We start from the raw sequence: 24,933 nt of genomic DNA, 5'->3' as shown, positions 1-24,933 counted from the left end.
TTTGTGAAAGGACATTTTAACAAAACAGATAGACATACACATGTGTTTGTTTCTCGTATAATGTAATATAAATATCTTCAAGACAACCAAATGAATTGATCCACTATCAACCCCAGTTCCCGCCCCCCCCCCCGCACCCTTACATCGAAACTGTAACCATATGATCCTTACGATGTTACGACACGTGAGAATCATCGGTCCTTTGGAAAGATTAGCTATACTGTATTTCGATATTGCATGTCAATAGGATCTACTTTACACCAGTGCACCTCAGTACAGAGCAACGCACAAGATTCTCGTTTTGCGCGACATACCCGAAACCATGAGTGATTTTCTATCCGATTGACACAAGTTATTGGATTCATGATAATGACAGCATACCATTTCAAAACTTTTTAATAGTTTCTCTTAACCTGGAGTTTTTGTTATTTGGTACGTCACTTATTTTGCTACTACCTCGTTTCATATTCGAAACTGCAGATATGCTTTGTTTCTTGCATATTAGAATCAGTTCCGCGAATCAACTTATATTGTACAATGCCATTGACTAGTTATTTGATTAGATAACATTGAAATATTTCATGAACAAAACAATGTCGTAACAATCTCTACCTTTGAAATTCAGTAGGTAGGCATGTGAACTATTTTCCTTTCTTCATAATGTTTTCTACTTGATTAGCAATATATCAATTTAATGTTTACATTTAACAATGCTTTATATCAACAAAGTGGCTATTGTTACGACTAGTCGTAAGAATAATTCCCGACTACGCATGCGCAGTTGCTATTTTCATTACCAGGAGTACTATTTTTACGACGAGGAGAAACAATAATTTCCGGTTAGGGTTAGGGTAAGGGTTAGGATTGAGGTTTAGGGTTATGTTTAGGGTTAGGGTTACCCCTACTACATGCGCAGTTGCTTTATTTACTTTACTGCGCTTGAATTTGCCTTTGTCGTAAGAATAGTTTATAAATAATTGTTACGACTCGTCGTAAGAATAGCCACGGCCTTATATCAAACTTGCCACTTTGTTATATAAATTACTACTTTAGCTTGTTCCCAAGTGTTTTACCTACCAAAGTATTTTATTATACAAGGTTGCTGAAAGTCCTTTAATTCACAAATTTCACATCATTCATAATCATCAAATTGAATACATGTGTTACAATACTGTACCATTGAAAACAGCATTCTGGTTGTAAAATAAATTAACAACAATATCTCAATTGGTAAGTATTAGCAATACATGTAACATCTACTAATCTGTCATTCACAAAAATAGGGAGATTAACCGTTTTTCATCCCAAACTTGAGAGACTAGGAAAAACATCAATTGGTAGACTTGAGAAAAGTAGAGAGAATTGGGCAAAATCCTACTTTGTTATCTTTAAAAGAATTTCACCAACAACACCTTATTCAGATTGTTATAACCTCTTTCATGTTAGTAGTTGGTTTTAGTGCACATTTGTAATCTTTTCCGTCTGGACAAGAAAGGTAAATTGGTCATTTTGCCATCTTTATGTCCACAGAATCCAACACTGGCAAACAATTTCAACATGGATCTGGTTTTGTTAAATCTGCAAGGTATCAATTTTAATCTTCATCTCTGTCACATATACAGAGTACCTTCTATTTTTAAATTTGTTTGATATTACAGTAACTCTTATCCTGTTTTTAGTCTGACTAGTATTTCTTTTTCATCCTTGATATATTTCCATAATTTATATTAAAAATTTAAATTGATAGCCATTGGCATGCATCGCCTCTTTTCCTTTCATACAGAATAGTTTTCAATATTTTTTATTTCTTTTTGCACAATTTAGTGTCTATGCGTACTATGTAACAGTACTGAAAGTAAACTAGAATATTCATCAATTTCTTCTGAAGAAATATAATCTTTTACATCACTTTTTACACATATTTGTTTTTATCTCAATACATTACATGTATAGAGATATTGTAACAGTAAGTGGGACTCTCTCCTCTCTTAAAAATTTTTCAGCGTCTTCATATAAAGTTCTTTTTCTCTGGAATTTTCAGAGCAAGCATATATCATATAGGCCAACAAAAGTTACCATTTTTTATTCGAGAATTTTATCTCATTCTATGACTTCTTCACCGATTTATGTCCAAATCGGGCCAATTTGGTCTGAAATCCAGTTTAAACAACCCATTTTTGCACACGCTCCAAAACTTATGTTTTATGAAAGAGAATAGAATAGAATTGTCTGTCAACAGTGGTATCGTCTAAGATAGGGTCCTATGTATTATATATTTTATTAACATTTTAAACTTTCATTAGTTGTTTACAGGTAGGTATTAATAAGAATTTTACCAGCTGTATATGACATTTTATGGCTTTTATTTGCTTTATTTGATGTTTAAATGATTTTTCTTTCTTAAAACAACACTGAGCTGCCGCCCCTACTTTTAGTAAAAAGGTCCGTTTTTGATGATTAAGCCCCGCCCCCAAGTCTGTTTTGTAGCAGATTGGCTATGACTCATGGCAGCTACATGTTAGATATACGAAAATGGCTACCCTCGCGACCAATTTTTGTATTGTAGTTAGGTACGCCAGGTGTAGTGTATTGCATGCTAATTACATATAAGTGCATTTTATATCAGGCCTTCGTTTTTGTAACCTCCATTTAAGGATAGTACTGGTGTTCAGGTAGCTTTTCAGAGCAAGGGCCATGATAAGTTTGTTTGATTGCCCTTCATGTATTTTGTATAATTACGTATACACATTCTTGTATTTCTGAAGGCTACTTACTGTAGGCCTAGTGCATTTAAAACAATATATATATAGGCCTAGCCTAGGCCCCCTAGGTCTATTAGGCTTTCAGTGATAGCCACATTAGCATTGTACTGGTGTTTAGACAGCTCTTCCTAGGAAGGACCAGGGTAAGTTTGTTGATGGGTACGTATAAAAGAGGAGCCGGCCATAGCATCACAACTTTTATAAGACTATAAAAATTGTATAAGGTTATGTTTTATTTATAAGGATATAAGATGTATAAGGTTATAAGAAGTATGTTTAGCTTTCTTTTGAACCTGTAATGTTTGACATCAAATGTACAAAGAATTAAAATAAAATAACAAAATGGAGAGGAACTGAGGTGGCTATTAGGGGAGGAAGAGGCCACCCATCACTTGCATATAAAAACTTGTAATCTTCTTTTACATTATTTTTCCAAGTCATAAATCCATGAAATCTTCATGTCAGAAAACTTGAGATGGAAAAACGTGGGTTGTTTTGATATCTAGAAGTGGACACAGTTTTGATGGTAGTCACCACTGCAGTCTACAGTAACATACAGTAGGTCAATAGGCCTAGCTCTCAAGGCAGGCATCAAGAATCTGGTCGAGTTGTTCGCCTCTTCTTATTTGGCCGTTGTCATTGACGTCAAACTATATGACCAAAAAGTCCAACAGAGACTGACCCAAGATGAAGGATACCACATAAAAAACAAGTTCTTAAATATTCTATGACATTACTAAACCTTGCAACGTCGTTCTTTCGACTAACAGGCAATGAGCGCTAAAGGCAAGACTAGCAGGATAAAGTGTAACCTGCAGAGACTATTCGTGGCAAAGTAGCAAAAATGCAAGTTATATATTTGTTGTACCATGATTGATAATTGTAGAGACAGAGCAAAGATTTGAAATTAGGAATCAAAATTAAAACTTCCAGTATTGAGATACTGCGTCATTGATGCTCTTGTTTCTCAATTGTAACAGAACTTTCCTTGCAAGCTGAAGAATCATCCCTGTGGAATATGTTCGTAAACTGTCTGCAGGAAGAAGACTCGTTGAAACAGTTGACTCACTTAAGAAAGGTTAAACTTGACTGAGATTACATTTTACATACTTACTAAGTAATTTAGGTGTTAATAGTGTTCATTATCAATTTAAACTTTCAGCTATGCCCCCCCCCCTCCCCAATAGAACAAAATGTGAGCAATGGTGGAGCATTCTGGATCCATATGCTTAAACCTCTGGATTTCTGGGACAAAAATCAACATCATCAAATGTGACTGGCTGTTGACCTGAATGAGGAATGTGACCCAAATAAATACTTGATGGTTGTTCCTAACTTCTAGTATCTTCCTTAACTTAGTCTTTGCTTGCATTTGTAACTGATACACAAAATAGTTATAGTTTTGGAATACCAAATTTAAAACACTTACTTTAGTTGTTTAACCAAAGCCTTAATTCAGAAATTTGCAATAATCTTAACATGTACACTTCAGTGTTATATTTTTGAAGCCTTTTGAGGAATTGAGTATTCTATTTGTAAAAATGTTACTTTAAAACTTAAGACTTGTCAAGCATTATTTTCATTTCTGTTAGTCCACATACAGTAGTACAGCTGTTAGTTCATGCTCAATTAGTCCATCCAATTAGAAAAACTGTGACAAATAAATGTAGTTTAAGGGTGCGACTATGAAACAGCCTTAAACTGACAACAACAGCAAATGCAGCTCATGGGCTACAGTATGCAGCATAGCTTGAGAACACACCAAAAGGGAAGGGAAGAAGAAAAAAAACATTATTGTTTTATCAAGCAAGGATGAAAGTCTAGTTTACTGGAGTTTTTCCCTTAAATTTTGCAGATAGCTCAGTACTTAAAGAAATGTCAGTGGAATGATAGTCTGGATAAGGATCAGGAGCAGCTCATTGTGATCCTTGCTGACATGTACAAAGCTGTGGAACCAAAGTCTGCAAATAGTAGAACAATTGCCAGGTATATATATAACTTAAAGCCTTATGTTATCTCTGTTCAAGGAGCTTGTAGAGTGGTAGACAAACCAACAAATGTACTGTAGGTATTGGTGTAAACCTAAAAATGTTCTGTAGGTATTGGTGTAAACCTACAAATGTACTGTAGGTAATGGTGGCTGACAGATAGTGCCATGATAACAACAGTCAGATTTTGGGAGATGTTTAAATCCACCTAAGAGGAGATACATCCAGGTGAAATTCATATCATATAAATTAGATTCACTTTATGTTCGTCAGTTAATAGTTGTAAATGGTACATGTAGTACCAAAGTATTTATATGAGACACAAATATATCATTACAAATAATTTTGTTGGTAAAATCAGCAGACGTACTAAATCAAGTTATCAAGAAAGAGGAGGGAGGGGTGCGGGTTGTGGGGGTGGGTTGTGGGGGGAGGGAGAACTATATCCTGGATGAACTCATGGCCATGAAATTATTGCCTCGTCTCTGATTGTCTGCTTCCTGTCGTTTGATCATCGGAGGCGATAGATACGGTCGAGATAGTAACCCCTCCGAACAACCATATCTCCTTCTCAATGTCATTGAAGAGTATGATATTGCAGATCTTTCCAACACTATGCATACTGTACTGTTTATAAGGTTTGATCATATTTTCTCTTACAAGGATGTCACACAGTTTGCTATCCTCAGCCATGTTTAGCAACAGATCTCTTCCATATCTCCCAATCTCTCTATTTGTCAAGTATTTTACAGTCCTTCCCCGAGAATCTACAAGAGGTCATCATAAAGGTCATGAAGGAACAGGTTCAGAGAGATGTTTCTAGCTTCAAACTTTCAGAAGATGCCGTTTCTATGCGGAGGAAGCTTGACTTTGTCTCTGCTCACATGGAGAACTTTCCTATCGGGCAAACGGTCATCAGGGAGTGCGTTTCAGAAGGTGAGTATTATTTGAGACTGATTTGGTCTCTCCCATTGCTTAGAAATTCATAGTAGCTTAAAGAATTTGTTCCATATTTTACACTATTTTTGACTCTACCCGCTGAGTATCGTTCACAACATGATTTGCAATTGACCCGATTAAACTGGGTGTTTTTAGTGTCGCACAAGCCATTAGTTAAAAAAAAAATAATATTTGGCTGTGAAATGGTTGACGTCAAACATGTCGTCAATATTGTTGTAACTCACATTTGAACCTGATTGCAAAAAGCCACCAAATGTCGTAAGATTTAGCATTTTCTCAGGATTTTTCACTCAATAGAGTAGCAAATTGTTCAGCCATTTTGTAGCCTTTGCTGATATTTCTGTGAAAATATTTTCAGTTTTTATCTCAATACATTACATGTATAGAGATATTGTAACAGTAAGTGGGACTTTCTCTTCTCTTAAAAATTTTTCAGCGTCTTCAAACAAAGTTCTTTTTCTCTGGAATTTCCAGAGCAAGAATATATCATATAGACCAACAAAAGTTACTATTTTTTATTCCAGAATTGTATCTCATTCTGTGACTTTTTCACCGATTTATGTCCAAATCGGGCCAATTTGGACTGAAAACACACTTTGTCACACCTGTTTTGCACACGCTCCAAAACTTATGTTTTATGAAAGAGAATAGAATAGAACTGTCTTTCAACAGTGGTATCGTCTAAGATAGGGTCCTATGTATTATATATTTTATTAAAATTTTAAACTTCCATTTGTTGTTTACAGGTAGGTATTAATAAGAATTTTACTACATCTATATGACATTTAATGGCTTTTATTTGCTTTATTTGATGTTTAAATGATTTTTCTTTCTTAAAACAACACTGAGCTGCCGCCCCTACTTTTAGTAAAAAGGTCCGTTTTTGATGATTAAGCCCCGCCCCCAAGTCTGTTTTGTAGCAGATTGGCTATGACTCATAACAGCTACAGGTTAGATATACGAAAATGGCTACCCTCGCGAACAATTTTCTTTTCTGTAGTTAGGTACGCGAGGTGTTAGTTTAGTGTATTGCATGCTAATTACATTCTGTACTGCTGAATTCTACGTAACATCCATTTAAGGATAGTACTGGTGTAGTGTTCAACCGATTAACCTAATCGGAATCGGTACGAATATTGCATAATCGGTACATAATCGGTATCGGTAAAAATTACGTGGAATACCAGTTATGTCATACCGATTATTCAAAAACATATTGAAGGTGAAAATATCATTATTCAAAAACATGGAAGTTGAAAATATCAACTGATGAATTAGGTTTGTTCTTTTACTACGAAATATTAAAAAAAGGCACCCCCTATACGTCTTTCACAGTGTATACTTTCATCAAATTAGGCTGCCAGGGTCGCCGATTTTGCTTCCTTCGTGGTTATTGGCTGCATATTTCTTGGCACAGTAAGCATAGCAGCAATAGCAATTTCGCGAATTCAGGAATGTGCTGGACAGGGTAGGAAATAAGCGGGGGCAACGGGCGATTCGCCCTCGCAAGTGCTAAAAAGCCCTCCTAAAGCACAATTACGAGTGCGAAAAAGAAAAATGAAATAAAAAAAAATCGCCCTCTTTATATCAGGTGTCTGTGTAAAATTAATTGTGACATGCGTTTGCTTTAGCTAGGAATTGCAGTTGCATCGCGAATCGCGCAAACAGTTTTTTCACCCCGCATCAAAATTTGAAGCAGTGCGAGAGGGTCGCGCACAATCACCGGGAACTTCCCGTGGTAAATTACGGCCTGCAGTACCAGCGAAAATAACCTTAAATCCTCACAAATCTCCGACCACATAGTAGCCTTACTTCACACTAAATCAACTGCATGGAAATCTAAACTTGACATCTGTTTATTCGCTCTAGTTGTGTCGCAAATAAAAACTAAAAATATCCACGGAAACTGCAATCTTCGACCACATGTTAGCCTAACAACCACACTAGGTCAATGGGAAATGTAGCCTAACCATCGGTTTGCAAAAAAAAAAAAAAAAAAAAAAATTGCGTAGCTTAGTTTACAACTTTCAATTTGCTGGAAATCGGCATTTGTTTGGAAGGTAATGTAAGTGATATGTCTTATAGAGGGAATGTTATATTTTATATTGGAGTAGTTTCTAGTTGTTATTATTTCTTTACATCAATCTGGTATTACGTTTTAGAGTAATTTTAAACAAGTTACGATGGTACAATTTGCTTTTCAGTTTGATTGGCCTAAGCTTACACATTCTAATTGAACCTGAATGGAGTTATATAGGTAACGAATAGGTATGTTGAACTTCAAGTTCGTAACATTTCTATTTGTTCTAAACGGTATAATTCTGAAAATAAGTACAAAATATTGTCGGAATGAAGGCAATATGCCATTAAAATTTACACTTTGGTAAAGATTGCAGATGGATGGTTTGTCTGAGATACTTTTTGAGATGGATATTTTGAGTAACTATTCGTAGCCCATTTCAAGCCATTAACAGGTGACATTTACGTCGAGGTGGTTAGGCCATTCGCTTAGCACAGTGCTGACTAGGTAGGATGTCATATCTCCGTATTTTGGAAATTTAAAAAAAAAAAATTTCTTTCCGAGAAACTCCAGAGGTAATTTGGTACATACAAAATGGTACGATTTCGTATAAACGGGATATTTTCTCATTTTCAAATAATCGGAATCGGTACGATTATGAAAAAATAATCAGTAATCGGTATTTTCTGTTATGCATAATCGGTTGAACACTATAATGGTGTTCAGGTAGCTTTTCAGAGCAAGGGCCATGATAAGTTTGTTTGATTGCCCTTCATGTATTTTGTATAATTACGTATACACATTCTTGTATTTCTGAAGGCTATTTACTGTAGGCCTAGTGCAATTTAAAAAAAAATATATATATATATAGGCCACTAGGCCTATTAGGCTTTCAGTGATAGCCACATTAGCATTGTACTGGTGTTCAGACAGCTTTTCCTAGGAAGGACCAGGGTAAGTTTGTTTGATGGGTACGTATAAAAGAGGAGCCGGCCATAGCATCACAACTTTGATAAGACAATAAAAATTGTATAAGGTTATGTTTTATTTATAAGGATATAGGCCTAAGATGTATAAGGTTATAAGAAGTATGTTTAGCTTTCTTTTGAACCTGTAATGTTTGACATCAAATGTACAAAGAATTAAAATAAAATAACAAAATGAAGAGGAACTGAGGTGGCTATTAGGGGAAGAGGAGGCCACCCATCACTTGCATATAAAAACTTGTAATCTTCTTTTACATTATTTTTTCCAAGTCATAAATCCATGAAATCTTCATGTCCGAAAAATTGAGATGGAAAAACGTGGGTTGTTTTGATATCTAGAAGTGGACACAGTTTTGATGGTAGTCACCACTACAGTCTACATTAACATACAGTAGGTCAATAGGCCTAGCTCTCAAGGCAGGCATCAAGAATATGGTCGAGTTGTTCGCCTCTTCTAATTTGGCTGTTGTCATTGACATCAAACTATATGACCAAAAAGTCCAACAGAGACTGACCTAAGATGAAGGATACCACATGAAAAACAAGTTCTTAAATATTCTATGACATTACTAAACCTTGCAACGTCGTTCTTTCGACTAACAGGCAATGAGCGCTAAAGGCAAGACTAGCAGGATAAAGTGTAACCTGCAGAGACTATTCGTGGCAAAGTAGCAAAAATGCAAGTTATATATTTGTTGTACCATGATTGATATTGATAATTGTAGAGACAGAGCAAAGATTTGAAATTAGGAATCAAAATTAAAACTTCCAGTATTGAGATACTGCATCATTGATGCTCTTGTTTTGGTTGTTGTTTTCTTTAATTAGAATACCAAAGATTCAACAACAGTATTTTTAGAATACACTTGTCTTTATAGTGAATACAAGTGATTTCAGATATTTTGTATTTTTTTTCCTTTCGTGGTGTCGTCAGTAGGATGGAGATATTCTTTAGGGAGAATAGATCAAAATCATGGCCAGGATGAGGGGCCGGGGGAACAAAGGGAAGGTCCCTCTCATCATGAAAGATATTGTTATAGCACTCTTTGTTTTGCATTAAATCTAGCCTATTGTATCGACAGCATATTTATGTTTCCCTTTACCTCTTTCTTTATTTTCATATAGTTCTACCTTTTTGCCATCAATGTCTCGGACAAATTATTGACCTGACAAGGTGAGCGGTTTGAAATGCTAATCTCTGTTCAGTTTGTAGATAAAATGTTCTTAAAATGAAAAGAAAATGGATCATGTAGTGAACGAACATATTTTATACTCCAGTGATAAGGATCAAGGCAAAGAAGTGAAAATCTGAGGAAAATTGATACAAAGGAAAGAAGACAATGTCAAAATGTGTAGTATCACTGCACTGTGACCTTTAGTTTTGTGTTTTCTATGTTATATACTCAAACAAAATCAAGCCCTCTGATTGGCTGAAATAATCAAGTACTCAGTATATCCATAGGTAGGTAATCTGAACATTTTATGTCACAACTGTTAGTTCTTAGTTTGAAGAATGAGTTGTAAAATTTATGAAATTATGTAGACTTTATCCATCTTAGATTGGGTGACCAACAGTCAATGATTGAATGTTATGTATTTTAAGTCTAGAGTTAGTCTGTAAGGTACCCTCACATAACAAGGTGAAAACCTAGTAAACAAAAGTTGCTCCATAGTGCATAAAGCATAGTGAATGACGGACTTAAGAAGTTTTGTGTGCTATTATTAACCTAGAAATGTCAAGATATATTTTCAAGTTATTTCTTTACTATTTTGTCACAAATGGGCATAATCACCACTAGCCATGTACAGTATGTCAACAAATTTTATACATATTTGAAAAAGCTGTTCAAACTACAGCTTGCCATTATTATACCACACATACTATTCATTGCCAGCATGCAGTAAGGTATGATTAGATTTCAATGTTATACACTAAGTCATCTTAGATACATCGGTATATTGCCTTTGTTTATTTATTTCAGTAACTGACTTTAAAAGTTTTGAGTTTTGAGTTGACAGTTAATTTCACCAAATATAGTCAACAGGGACCTGATTTAGATACAAATGGTCTTTGGAAAAGCAAAGAAGTGAATGACACTGTAAAGCGATCTTTCATTTCGCAAGATAATTCACGATTAAGTGTGAAAAGCATAATATCGTAACCAATAAATTTAAATGCAAAGTAAACTTTATTTAAGTTGATATCAAATTGTGATGGACTGTAGCATGAACACTTTTTGAGTATATTACTACAACCAATGAATTTAATTGCAAAGTTACTGCGTTTTGTGACAATATGAATTTAGGTCATCCTGGGTAAATAGCACTAATTAACTTAATTTTAATTGATATCAAATTGTGATGGACTGAAGCATGAACACTTTTTGAGTATAATACTATAACCAATAAATTTAATTGCAAAGTTACTGCATTTTGTGACAATATAAACTCAGTACATCCTGTGTAAATAACAGTAATTAACTTAAGTTAAGTTGATTTCAAATTGTGATGGACTGTATAGAGCATAATTACGTTAGCAATAAATTTAAATGCAAAGTTAACCTAATTCAAGTTGATATCAAATTGTGATGGACTGAAGCATGATCACTTTTTGAGTATAATACTACAACCAATAAATTTAATTGCAAAGTTGTGGATTTTGTGACAATATAAACTCAGTACATCCTGGGTTAATAACACTAATAAACCTACAGGGAATTATCCAAAGTTGTTGAATATATTGCAGTAGATTTGAAAAACTCTGCCTGAATATTTAAATATGTATAGCGTTGCTGAGGAACTGACTTTGTTGGGGTGGGGTGGGGTGGGGAGGGGAGGGGAGGGTGGACAGGTCTGCATCCTACAAGAAATGTTTATCAAAACCCTATCAACTTTGTGGAATGTGTAACCTTATAAAAACAAACAAATCATACTAAAAATAATTGAACTCTTCTTTGTTTCTATCCAAACAGAAATTCAGTGAGTGTGGTCAGGAAAACAGAGTTTATGAATCACTGCTTGGCTTGCTTGAAGATTGTGATGAGTCTGGCTCAGAAATACTCAGAAAGACTTATTAAAGATATCGGAGACAAAGTATTGTCAGAAGTATTGGAAGGAGTCACAGATCACTCTCTACAAGTCCTAAATGATGGTAAAGTATCAGAATACTCATTCATATTTAGCTAAGAAACAACCTTGGAACTTTTCAGGCTAATATCTAGCGAATGAGAGGATGAATTTTATGATGTGCAGTGCTTGCAAATGGCTCAGCAAAAGTGGTTACAGTGACAGTCATAACACTAATGTAGGATTGATTGAAGAGAGACTCCAAATTTAAAAAGGGCTTTTGATCAATGAAACGAAAAAAGAAAAAAAAGGGTTAGTTATGAGAATGGACACAATTGGACCTTGTTTTATGTTATTTTTATGTTATTTAAACATTACAGAAACACTAACAATGGTCTGTGCAAGCTTAGATAAGCATAACATAGAATGAAGTGTTGGCGTTAGGTAAAACAGCTTGCCAAACTGCGCAGTTATTTGCACAAGCTTTTGTTCAAGTTTTTGCCTTCTAATCAATACTCATGAATGTTGTTGGTTCTGTATAGTTAAGTGTTCTGTTTGTAGAAGTATAACATATACAGCATTAATCACCATACAAGCTCTGTTCTTGAAAGAGAGAGACCATGGAAAGTCTATCAACCTATTCAGAGTCACTCATACAGGGTCTAACATGTACTTAAGTCATTTCTGGATTGGGAACAGAGAGACCATGGAAAGTCTTTCAACCTATTCAGATTCACTCATACAGGGTCTAACGTGAACTTAAGTCATTTCTGGATTGAGAAACAGAGAGAGATAATGGAAAGTCTTTCAACCTATCCAGATTCACTCATACAGGGTTTCACATGTACTTAAGTCATTTCTGGATTGAGAAACAGAGAGAGACCATGGAAAATCTTTCAACCTATTCAGAGTCACACATGCAGGGTCTCACATGTACTAAAGAAATTTCTGGATTGAGAAACAGAGAGAGACCATGGAAAGTCTATCTTTGATTCCTGTCTTTGATGGACCATGTTAGATATGGCTCTTTGAGTTTGATATGGTTTGTCTTATGTTGTTAACTACCTCAACAATAGAATACCACTACTGCTGTTGTGAAGGTTATTTTTTCTGTGATATTTTATCTTCTATTCTTGTGCCATGTTTTTTATACCATACATTCTTTTTTTTTTAATATACCATTTTGATTTCATTATTGTTATTGGAATCAAATAAAATCAGTTTGTTGTTCTTTTGATGTAGAAATGTTTTCACTGGATTGTAGAAGTGCTGCTGGTTTGACTGTGGCTTTAATTGCTAAGCTCAGGCTTGGAGAAGATGCTTCACTCAAACAGGTCTGTATATTTACCTTCGACAATGAGTCAAAAACAAATCATTGGCAAAGGGTATTGGGAAAGGATTTCAAGAAAACAAGTGTGACCTATAAGGAGAATAATTTGTATTTGCTTGATATTGACATTTGTTGTAGCTGTTTGTTCACAAAATCTTGTGAGAGTAGCCTGTGGGTGAATGAGACCAAAATTGTGATTGATCTGTGTTTTACAACAACCATAAGATTAGAATCCCATAACTGGAAAATGGATTGGTTAGGTTTTAGTAGTTGCAGAATCAGTTTACATGTGGTTGAATTCACAAAAAAAACTTAATTTACCTATGATCAAAATTTACAACCACCATAGAAGCGGTTGTCTTCACTAGGATAGATTTGCTAAGTTTATCAGTGGGTTAATTAGTTGCATTTAGATGAATTACACCAAATGAGGATTACATGTTATCTATTGAAAAACACCATAAGTCCATTTGTTCTCACAGAGACATAGATTTGTTATGTTGTACTCTGTTTACTTGTCCAGGAATATACTGGAAGGGTTAGAACATCCAGCTTAGCAAGTTTTGACAAAATTAGGGTTTCCTAACATTTAAGGCAACACAGATGAGCTTTTAGCCTTAATTTGCCATTATGTCATCAAAGATTGATGTGCGCCTCACAGAGTTTGACATGGCCTAAGTTTTTTAATTTTTGTTTCATCTATCGTTTGCTGACAGTTGCTTTGCCTACTTGGAAACAATGCTGGACAAAAGGATATAGCAGTTACCATGACAACAGTTACTCCATCTTTACTTCCTTTGAGTCGTTTATTTCTCTTGCATGGGATTTTGGCTATGCACTCACCTTCTGCCCTACTTCAGAGAATGATCGTGGATGGTACAGAGAAAGTTATTCTCACAGATGTTGCATTCTGGGAATTAATGAACCTTAGTGATAGGTAAGTATCCTGTGACCATTTTCTTCATGATGGGAAAGATAACCTGTAGTTGGACAGTAAATCTAGAAATTGTTGCAGTAGACCCATAGCATAAACAGAAGAGAATTATTAGGGTTCAGATCAGTCAAATTTACAAAACAAACATAACTGATTTCTTCTCCAAGTTTGAACGTTGAAATCCAATAAGTCTTGCCCCTCTTCACCCATGGCTCATACTGTCCCCACCCCAGTGATTATTGTAGTTTTAATGTAGCTTATTCTGTTCCTACTTTACTTTACAGGTTAACAGAGGCCAGTTCATCACTCTGTGCTGCTAGGACCATTGTCCAGTGGGGCATTGTGGCCAAAAACTCTGCTAGTTTCTGTGAGGAGTTGAAACCCTCACTCAGAGGAAGTGGAGTGATTGCCAAGCAGCTTATGGGATACATCTGGAAGAGCTGGGACCACCCTGTAGATGTAAGCTATACAAACAACAACTAAATGGGCTTCATTAGGGTACTCTGCTTCTCACCAAATTCTCTCCACTTGTGCAATGTTCTTTGATGAGATATTTAAAGAAACTTTTCACTTTTCGTCAACTAAAAATGAAAGAAATCTTGTTGAATCAGTTTTGGTCACCCCCCCCATGAAAATTAGATGTTAAGAACAGCATGGAACCTAATCGGGAAAAGTTTTAAGCAAATATAAATTTATAGGGAGAACTAACCACTTGAGTAACAACACTACGTAAAAAATCAATCTCTATTCGCCATGGTGATTAAGTTTATCCTAGCAACCATTGCTTTTATTTATTTTCATTTATTCATTCCATTGTAAATATAAAATTGATAAAAGTAGTCATAAAATATGTTTCACTTTGGGCTGAAAATTTCCTTAATATAAATAGCATACAAACTGTCCTCTTCTTCACAGGGAATCAGACATCAATGCCGAAGTATATTTGAAAATCTGATAGAGACTCACATCATTTGCCAACAAGGTAAAGCTGTTTTCATTAATAAGTCTTTGACATCTAAGCAGGATCAATAGTTGATTCTCAATTTCCAATTGCATGAGAGTTTCAGCCATGTTTATAAGATCAGATATAACAAGCAAACAAAACAAGAGGCAAACCCTTTCATTTGTTTGTTTACATGGAGTTCCATTAACTTCTAACAGTTTGAACATGATGCAGTGAAATCATGGAACTTGATATTTCTCATGTTGCTATAAACTTAACAAAAGCATTTACAGGACCTTCCATATTGTATGTCTTCATTTCTTAAGCTTTAAAAAAACTGAAGCTGCTGAAAACACAATATAAGAGACACATTATGCTACAGGAGTATATGTCAGTTTTGCCTCTACTGAAATGATTTTTTCGGATGATGTACTATTGTATGGTGCCGGCAGTAGTGTCCACATGCCAAATGAATCCAGATTGCAAACTTTCAATTCCTTTTTTTCTGCCTGTACGACAGGGTACTCAAGTGAGGACCCATTCATGAGCAACATCTTTCAAACCTTGATGACTTCCAGTTGGCACGTCCGATGCAAATATAGATTACTGGTGTCAATGGTACCGTACTTCAATGTGGAAAAGATCCTAGTGTTACATCCTACCATTGCAAGAGACCTAATGATGGCAATGACAGAACAGTCTATTGCTCCATACGTGAGTAGTTTGAACAATATATGTTAGGTTTCTCATGATGGATATATATCAATGGTACACTGAGAGGAGTGGGATACACAACATGGTCTCTAAAATTTGTTCTATCATAAGGTGGCTAGACATCCACAAATTTTGGGGACCGTCCCAGGATATCTTGTACCGCCCTCGGATTAAAGTGCCTCAGAAATGTTCCTAGATTTTATGTACCCTCCAGGGAATATCTTCAAATTTTGAAAATGGTCAATGTTATCTTTTTCACATCCTGTTTGTAGAGATAGCTGAACCTAAACAAGGTGTGATTTCTTACAACCACAAACATAATGTTCATTCATGGCTCACAGGTAAAGGCATCCCAGATCATTGAATAATTTCATAACCTGATGTAATGCATCATGTTGTACTAAATGAATGTGAATAATCAGGCTTTCAGTGTCCTGCATGTCTTTTTGCATTGGATTTTTATCTCGACCAAAATACTTGTGTCTGGATCACAGCATTTTAAATTTGGTCATCTCCTTAATACATAGAACCACAAAATTTGAGCACTAATTGTTATTCCCTGGAAGTAATCCAGTTAGTTTTAGTTTACAATCTAAGACACAGTGATACACATCTGATACTTTTTGTAGCTGTATGTGACACAAGCAGCTTTTACACTCTTTGCATCATGCAGTATTGATCGAATCAGTAATGATATCATTTGTCGGTTTTGTTGGTGATACCCAGGCAAGCGAATTGTTGGAGAAGCTTTTCAAGCAACATTTCCAAGAGATCGAAGACAATTCTGATCAATGGTGTACTGTGTGGATAAAGCCATCTTTGACTATCCTTCTCAGTGATTCATTGCAGAAACAACAAGAAAGGTATTTAAGCCAGGTGAGTATCTTGACTGTTTATGAAATAATCACTTAAGAATGAATGTGTTAACATGAGTTCAAAAGATGGTAGTAACACAGTACTTTCCATTGGAATGTTCAGGCTATACAAACAGTTCTTCCAAACAGGGGTGAAATCACCATGTAATCATTCACAATAGCACTTTAAATCTAATCACATCCAGCCTAGTGCTAAATTATGCAATATTAGTAGTAATCAATATTAGTTCATGTCCCAGTTATGTACTTGTCTTATTGCATTCATCTCTACTGTGAATGCCATAAAGCATTTCATCAAAAATGTTGCAATCAGCTGGTAAACAGCATAAGCATATATTTATGGAACTATTGACATCTTAGCCTGTGAGGTTAATTTTCAAACTGGCCTAGGCTTATATGTCTGTGATGAAAGGGAGATGAAGGTCTATGCTTAGTAAGTAATAACCACAAACAAGCTTATGACAAAATTTCATAAGTCACCTTATTCTTGAATTTGAGTGGACACTGGTTAAAGTAATTTATTTTACAAACTAAATGTCATCATAATGAAAATATATTTTTTTTCTTCTTCATATATTTCAGTATTTTATCCCCAAAGTCCTCAAGTGCAATCCTCCCTGCCTATCATTTGTTGTAAGTTCAATGGATTCTTGTGTTACCACGGTAACACATGGTTGCAGAAGACTCAACATTTTGATAATGTGGCTTAAAGTTGCAAGATCTGTTGGTGTTTTAAAACATGGAAACCAGGTTACAGAGAATGAATCTACCCAGCACCTGTGGAAGGGGATCGTCACCATGACAACACTGCAAGAAGCACTTTCCCACAGGGATAATCAAGTAAGTCATTAATCAAAAAAATATGTCAATGCTCTAGAGCAGTGTTCTGGAGCTTCCACAGGGACTGAGCCACGACCCATCAAACACCCACCCCTCATAATTGATGCTTAGATTGCATGAATGTTAGCTGGGATGTTGGCATTCATAAAAAAAAAGTAGATTAACTATCCAACATCAAGAAGAATTTGCAACCCTCTGGAGGCTTCCCATAGTCTACTATAAATATATTTCAGTAATCAAAGTGCATCCATGGAGCATTATTCTAAACAATAGATGAAAATCACACAGCACATATTGTTCCTTATTAGATTGATGTAGTTGCACATTTTATCAGTTAATGCATTGCTCTGATTGGCTAGACACATGTATCAATCTATGTAGAATGGACCCCATTTTGTCAACTGTAGCAGTTTACTATTGGCTCTCATTTACTTTATAGTCACTAAATTCTGTTTTGTGTAACCATGTGGAAAAGGTGCCAACACCATATTCTGTTTAAAAGTTTAATTGTGTGACTAGTATTATTAAGGAGTACTCCTTGCAGGGATAAGTGATGTGTTTCAGATTTCATCAAGTCTGATATGTTTTTCATAAAGTGTTATTTCTTTAATTGTTTTTAAAGATTATTCTGGATGCCCTGGGTCTTTTATGTGATTCTAAGAAAACAACTGAAGAACTTAGTAAAGATGAACTAGAGCTGTTGCAGCAATGTCTTCCTTTGCATATGACCAACCAATCAGCTGCCTTCAGACAGCAGCTGTTGGCAATGATGAAGAAAGTAAGTCAAACCAACAAACATTCCTGTTTGAATTGTGTGTGGACATGGATAACTAGTTTCTTTTTACAGGTTTTTTAAAATTTATTCAAGGTGTTTAGAATTTGTCTGATGTGATCCTGTAGGTTCATCACTAACCGATTGTAGATGCAGAAGGTTTATCATGTAGTTTTATTCTGTCTTCATTTGTTCGTGTGAGTGTTTGTGAGGAGGAAGGGATGGAGGGGGGGGGGAGGGGAGGAATCAAAGGCAAAGGAGGGAAGGGGAAGAAAGGCAAACTTGGTAGGGATTGTTTTTGCTGTAAGAATAATTTGCAAAATATCACACAAGCTGTTTTCCAACCTACCTGCCTTAGAGAGAGAACACAGATTGAGTTGCTATGGACCTTTTAAAGAACCACCCAAATTTGAATGTGTAGAGATTGCTTGTATGCTTACATTTCAGATAGTATTCTATCTACTATTTACCATAGCTTGAGGGCCGTTTGGGCAACATGATGACACGTCACAAGCTTTCCGCAATTCACGATCGTCAGCTGTTCTAATGAGCTGGTCGAAGCCCATCCCAGATAACATTCAAGCTTTTAGAAATGTTTAACAAACAAATTGTGTGAAAATGCATTCCCAGTTGTTTTCATGTTGTATTTGATCATTTTGTGTGAAATATTCCTGCAGATGTTAAGTTTTTTTCACATTGCTGTTGTATTGCTACAAGAATTAACTAAAGAATCCTTGTTTTATTTTGTAATTCTCTTTAAGATGCTCTACAGACTCAAAGATAGTTCCAAATCTTTTGAAAAATCTGTCAAGAAGTCACAACAGAGAGGGGATATCGATGGACAAGCATTGTTGAAGGGAAAGTTAAATGTTTACAAGGTAGGAAGTTTTGCCAGATCTTTGGAGAAGATGCTATTAAATGGATGAAGGAGATTTCAAGATGGTTGTATTAAATTTAAGTGAATAAAATTGAGTGATCCTCCTTCTTCCAAACGATACAATCATTTGCTCTTTATATTCAATTCTATTAAACCTGTTTGCTTATTGTTTGTATAAAGATAACACAACAAACAAACTCAGTTGACAATAGTAACATGGATATGAGAAAATGACTTTTTTATTTAGAAATAAATTAGGCGTTAGTGTTTCATACCATGCAGATACACTCTTTTGTAGATTTTAATATATTCAACCTTGAGAAGTATGTTGTCAGCTTATTTATCACCCTTGATAATTTCTATCAATTATGTTTGAAATCCAACAAAAATATCTGGTTTTACCAAAGTGAAAACTTTATAAGTTTTGAAGGGTAACTTTTGTAAAATCTTTTTTATTGGGGGGGGGGGGGCAATTTGAAATAGAGAATTAATAAGAAGACAAAATGAATTTTAAAGTGCTTTCAATCTGGATACAACATGAAATTAAGACTACCATTAGGATACTTCCTTAATTCATACCATTGCTCTTTGTTTGCTTTTCTGTAAAACAGAGTTTTTTAGAAAATCTTTGGCATCTTTTGATGGAGGGACTCAGTCCTGGGTACAGTTATCCTCAGAGAACGACCTCTCTACTCATCATTACCATCGTCAGATCAATATTCAAAGGTATAAAATGGGCTTATCATCAGTTTAATTGGATAGTTAGTATGAAGTGGAACGAATTGCAATTGACCTGAAGAATTAATCAGAGGCAGTTGAATATTCATGAAGTGCACTCTTAGTATGATTGAGATTAGAGCGCTGTTAAGCTGCAATTTAATGTGTTTTAAGTGTTTTGGAGTTTATTTATTCTTCAAACGAAAATTGAGGTTTTATTATAGTTACAAGCTGTAGTACTTGTTATTTGAACAATGCAACACTCATTGTCACAGTGCAACATTGCAACATCTCATTGCAACATGCAACATTGCAACATTGCAACAATGCAACAATGCAACGTCTCAAGATGGTGACCTGAAGTTCTAGTTGACCCTTTGCATTTAAAGTACTGAGATTAATTTTCTTCCAAGATTGTAGCACCATTCATGTGGAAAGTGCAAAGTATGCTTCATGTGAATAATGGGCGAGGGTTTATTCGTTTTGCAAATCCATCTATACTTTTATGATTCTTATATGAAAGGGTAAGATGTGGTTAGTGTGTGTGTCTCAGAACAGATAAAGTGTGGGTATCAGCAGTGGTATGGTTGATGTAGCCAAAATAGTATGCAGTTTTTAGTAAATGTTACTGACTGTAAGAGAACTAGTTACCCCTCCACCATCCCTTTTGGCCAGTATACATTCCTTAATATTTCATTATAATTTCAGAACTATTAATACAATTAATGTCTCAGTATTTCTTTGCTTCCTAGATGATAAATGCGCAATTCTTGACTACAAGGCTCTGTGGGATTCAAGAAACTCTGGGCTCTTACTCCAACGATTGACAGACACCTTTGATCTGAATAAAGTCATGACCTTTGACCTCTTGAAAGAAATTACACAGGAATGTCTTGGCTGGGAAGTATGTTGTAATCATTGAACAAAAGTATGACTCTTAATGTAACTTGGGTATTTCATTGTTTACATAAAAATAGAAGCTAAGTTCCAGCTTTTATACAGAGGGGCTGTCATATCAGTCTTAATGTGCGTGATCTCTTGATCTGTTTACAGATCTCTTAATCAAAGTAACATGATCTGTTGATAGCTTTCACTAGCATGCAAACACACCAGATAAACTTGCAAACAGACACGCAGAATGATCGAATAATTAAAAGTCCCACTGGTGCAAGTTTGGCCGAACAAAAAACGTGATTTAGAGAACACAAGTTAAGGTTATTGAAACATTTATTTGACTTGAAACTTCAAAAATTTGTTTCAAAAGATTTCTCCTTCAATAGTTACAAACAACATTGTAGATACCACTAACATGGTTCATGGTACTTTTATGATCTGCAGTCGGAGAATGTAACTTGTCAAGCTTAGCAGAGCTAGATAAGGCTGTTATGATAGCACCCTCTGTTGATTATGGGCGTGACTTGAGAGCCCCATTCAAAGCAACTGTAGAAGAGTGGCAGCAGGTTTAAATCTTAATTCTAAAATCAGATGATACATGTACTGCCCAGAATATAAGAGACAGTTGAGTCAAGTATTGACCTTGTTACATTTACAGCAATTTTGTCAACTTTGTTTTATTTCTTCTTTCATTTGGCTAGAATCCAGACGAACTGCACAAGATGTACCAATGTGCTCTAAGACTTGCCGCAAGTAGTAAGCCTCACCACTGCGAAACCGCAGCGTATCTACTGCGACTATTAGCCCAACAGAACAGTCCACCATTAAAGCAGTGCCAAGGAAAACATGGAATCGTTAAAGCTGTGTTAGAAGACTTATCCGGCGATCTGGAAATTCAGATTAGTAGAGGGCGCTCTTCACTGCTTGAGGCTGCAGTAAGCGGACCGATGTACGGCATACTACACTGCGTCAGGGCTTTATTGTCAGATATTGTGCCCAGGTAAAGTCAATTTGTGTTTAGCTTTTGGTTTAGAATGTTGGATATGGGACTTCTTGGAGACTAGTGACACAAAGTTTTAAACTGCATTCATTGAAAAAGTGTTTGGATGTTCAGCAAAATGCTGCCTCCATGCCCACCAAAACAAAAAGAAAGAAAAAAAGAATGATTGGAATGGACCGAAATTGCAATATACTATATTTTGCAAATGTAATTTTATTTTGAATGTTTAAACAGAGCTTTTGTTAATGCTTTGATAAAATAAGCACCTTAGACAGATCTTTGAAATAGCAACACCAGCACTGACAAAATGTTGTGAGTAATGCATAGGTGCATTGTGGGATCAATGTTGACCTTAAGACTATTCTCTTGTTCTAGAATGTGTATGGTAAATACCAGTGCATAGGTTTCTTTCTCTTAAATGACACTTTTGTGTAAGACTCTCTTTTTATTATTGCAATGCTTCCTGCTGTTACAAGCCATTGACTATATGTTATGTCAAAAATATGAAACTTGTTACTTCTTGACAAACTTTTGTCCTTACTATAGCCCTAAATTTTTGGCACATTTAATGCCAAAAAATAGTCATATTTGGGATAAATGATGTTATAACTTTATTCTTATTTCAGAGAGGTAATAAATGAGTCAGGATGGCTGGATCTCTTTCAGAAGATACTGTCGTTATCTTTAGAGGTTGCTGATGTAGCGTCACCGACTGTTTGTAATTCGTCACCAGAAGGGTATATACCAGAAACCAGTGACGACACAGGTTAGAAGTGTTACACATTGCAAGGCTAGATGTCTAATACCCTGATGTAAATGGTATAGGATCTTGGGGATACAAGGGGGTACGGTGGGGGGGGGAGTATGTACAGAGGGCTGTCAAAGAGATGGTTAGTGCTGGAATATCCCTCTGAGAGAAGGAGAAATAACTGAAAATGCTACAGCTTGTGAGCGATCCAGGGCTCTGTCCCTGGACCCACCAGGGATACATGATGACTCCCTATTTTCCCATTCAATAACAGTGTAACCAATCACAAATATTGTACTACAACAGTGTAACCCTGTGTAGCTTTCAACCTGATTTACAATCACTGTGGTTGATCTCCACAAAGCTAATCATTCTGGAAAATGATCAATATCAATAATGTTAACAGCTTCAGCTATGATTCTTATATAAAAAGTAGGCTAGGCTGGGTCAACCTAACAGTCATATGTGCTCTGTACCAACCAGCAGATATAATGTAACGTAACAAATAGATGAACATAAAGATGCTTGCCTGTTATTAACACATTTATGTTAGTTCTGTGCTAACAATCCAATAGTGTCACACAAATAGAATTGCAGATAATGGGTGCGATCCATATAGTTGTCACATTTTCCCGCATAGTTGCATTTCTTAAGATTATTAAAAGGTATCACAAGTCATACATTTGAGGATGTTCTGTTTACTTTGCTGTTTTGTCATTTTTAGAACAAAGAAGTAAAAGCCAACAGAAGACAGATACTAAAGCATCCAGTCATCTTGAGGTCTTCCATGTGACCCCTCAGATGGTCCTGGTCTGTTGTTGGAGGAGCATGAAGGAGGTATCCCTGACCCTAGGTCACCTCGCTTTGGTCCTACCAATGGAAGGAGAGGATACACAGCTACATGTACTGTCCTTTAAGCAGGTAAGTGCTAGTGGAAGACTTGTTGTTGATTTGCTTCTGTAGATGTGAGTAATTCTCAGTAAAATATCAAATTCAGTTTAATATGTTAGTTTATTCTTAATCTTAATTAGTCTTAATTGAGTCATTCTTGTTAGCTATGAAATATAGAATTTAATTTGAGAAGGTTCAAATAATTGCATACTTTTGTTTAGTAATAATTCATGTTGTGATAATAGTGGTAAAATCTGTTACAATTATAACCCATCTGCTTAAAACAAGGGTGTGTTGCACATGATTCATGCCCATACAACACTAACATGTGCTACACCACAATGTGATGCAGTTTTGCTCTAGGTTCACACCCTACATTACTTCATGCTGAGGACCATGTGCTATAGATTCATGAGCTATACCACCAGTTGATACAGGTTAATAAGCTCCAGAACCACATTTACATAACTGCAAGCTGTAGTCGACAAGCTGTAGACCACAAGCTGCAGACCACAAGCTATAGGCCACAAGCTATAGGCCACAAGCTATAGATCACATGCATCAAATCACATGCTACACAGACCCACTTTATCATATGTTGTCAGTATCAGTGGCAGGCTACCAATCCTCTAACAGTGTATGGTGAGGGGAACAAGAATTTGTGATAAAGGACTTAATATAACTGGCTATATCTTGAGCTAAGGTGAGAAGTGATGGAGAGGGGAGGTGGTGTTGATTTAATGGAGAACAGAGGGGGTGTTGATTTGGTGGAGGGGAGGGGCTGTTGATTTGATGGAGTGGAGGGGCTGTTGATTTGATGGAGAATGGAGGGGTGTTGATTTGATGGAGAGGGCAGGGGAAGTGTTGTTGATTTGATGGAGAGGGAAGGGGCTGTTGATTTGATGGAGATGATGGTTTGGGGGAATGGTCCAAACTTAATCAAAAGAAATGATAATGCTTGTGTCCATTCTGTATATCAAGTCTTTGCCTTCTATAATTCTCTCAGGTTGAAGACATGGGAAAGTTATTTTTGAAGCTGCTTATGGAGTCCAAACATCGTGGTGCATTTGAGCTAGCCTACGCTGGTTTTGAAAAGCTCTGTGTGAGACTGTGGAGGTTAGTGCGCTAATGACGCTTGTTGTCTGTTTAGTTCTATTAACTTAAGCAGCTTCAATATTATTATTTTGTTTTTTGCGTATTTTGGCTCAGTTTTGGCCTGCTGATTTTCTGCTCAGAGCACGATTGTAATTTATCCAGATAAAGACAACCTTTGCACTTTAATCATGCATGAGCTCAAATGCACGATTATTTTAAACAGAGCCAGAGTTTTGTTCAAATGTTCTTGATTTGTTTGTAATTCACACTACTTCATATGTGTATTTTACAAGCTTTATAGTTGAAGTGGAAAATGGAACTAAACAGGATTTGTTTACTTGCCTTAATACTATGGAACAATACAAATTTAATCAGCTGGGAAGTAATTATATTAGTTTGGAGAAACAAGATTTGAAAGAACACTATTCAGAGTTCACGAATGTCAAGGTAACAACCCCCTGATTCAAATGTTCCATATGGAGAAACATAAAATCAGGCAATGTGTGTTTGTGCATTGGAGT

At 35.8% G+C, this 24,933-nt stretch overlaps 1 protein-coding gene across 2 annotated transcripts in view; it reads left to right on the top strand.

Annotated features, from left to right (window-relative positions):
- The first annotated feature begins 254 nt into the window (after positions 1–254).
- The window catches only part of LOC139971855 (tRNA (32-2'-O)-methyltransferase regulator THADA-like), a 38,363-nt gene continuing 13,684 nt past the window's right edge, over positions 255–24,933 (top strand). The window contains exons 1-22 of one of the 2 annotated variants that reach the window (XM_071978628.1): positions 255–432; positions 1,531–1,585; positions 3,743–3,840; positions 4,618–4,748; positions 5,493–5,686; positions 9,842–9,890; positions 11,689–11,867; positions 13,025–13,116; positions 13,829–14,049; positions 14,331–14,505; positions 14,962–15,028; positions 15,510–15,703; positions 16,430–16,579; positions 17,161–17,418; positions 18,041–18,196; positions 18,952–19,068; positions 19,679–19,793; positions 20,537–20,688; positions 21,380–21,678; positions 22,305–22,444; positions 23,151–23,347; positions 24,324–24,433. In XM_071978628.1, coding sequence (XP_071834729.1) covers positions 1,558–1,585; positions 3,743–3,840; positions 4,618–4,748; positions 5,493–5,686; positions 9,842–9,890; positions 11,689–11,867; positions 13,025–13,116; positions 13,829–14,049; positions 14,331–14,505; positions 14,962–15,028; positions 15,510–15,703; positions 16,430–16,579; positions 17,161–17,418; positions 18,041–18,196; positions 18,952–19,068; positions 19,679–19,793; positions 20,537–20,688; positions 21,380–21,678; positions 22,305–22,444; positions 23,151–23,347; positions 24,324–24,433 — 3,122 coding nt within the window. In that variant the 5' untranslated portion in view covers positions 255–432; positions 1,531–1,557. Of the gene's footprint in view, positions 433–1,449; positions 1,586–3,742; positions 3,841–4,617; positions 4,749–5,492; positions 5,687–9,841; positions 9,891–11,688; positions 11,868–13,024; positions 13,117–13,828; positions 14,050–14,330; positions 14,506–14,961; positions 15,029–15,509; positions 15,704–16,429; positions 16,580–17,160; positions 17,419–18,040; positions 18,197–18,951; positions 19,069–19,678; positions 19,794–20,536; positions 20,689–21,379; positions 21,679–22,304; positions 22,445–23,150; positions 23,348–24,323; positions 24,434–24,933 lie in introns of both variants that reach the window. The other variant, XM_071978629.1, reaches the window with a different exon arrangement.

The sequence above is a fragment of the Apostichopus japonicus genome, chromosome 8 (genome assembly GCF_037975245.1).
Source record: "Apostichopus japonicus isolate 1M-3 chromosome 8, ASM3797524v1, whole genome shotgun sequence".
Classification (NCBI taxonomy): domain Eukaryota; kingdom Metazoa; phylum Echinodermata; class Holothuroidea; order Aspidochirotida; family Stichopodidae; genus Apostichopus; species Apostichopus japonicus.
The sequence above is the reverse complement of the archived record's forward strand: the minus strand, read 5'-3'. Positions and strand labels throughout refer to the sequence as shown.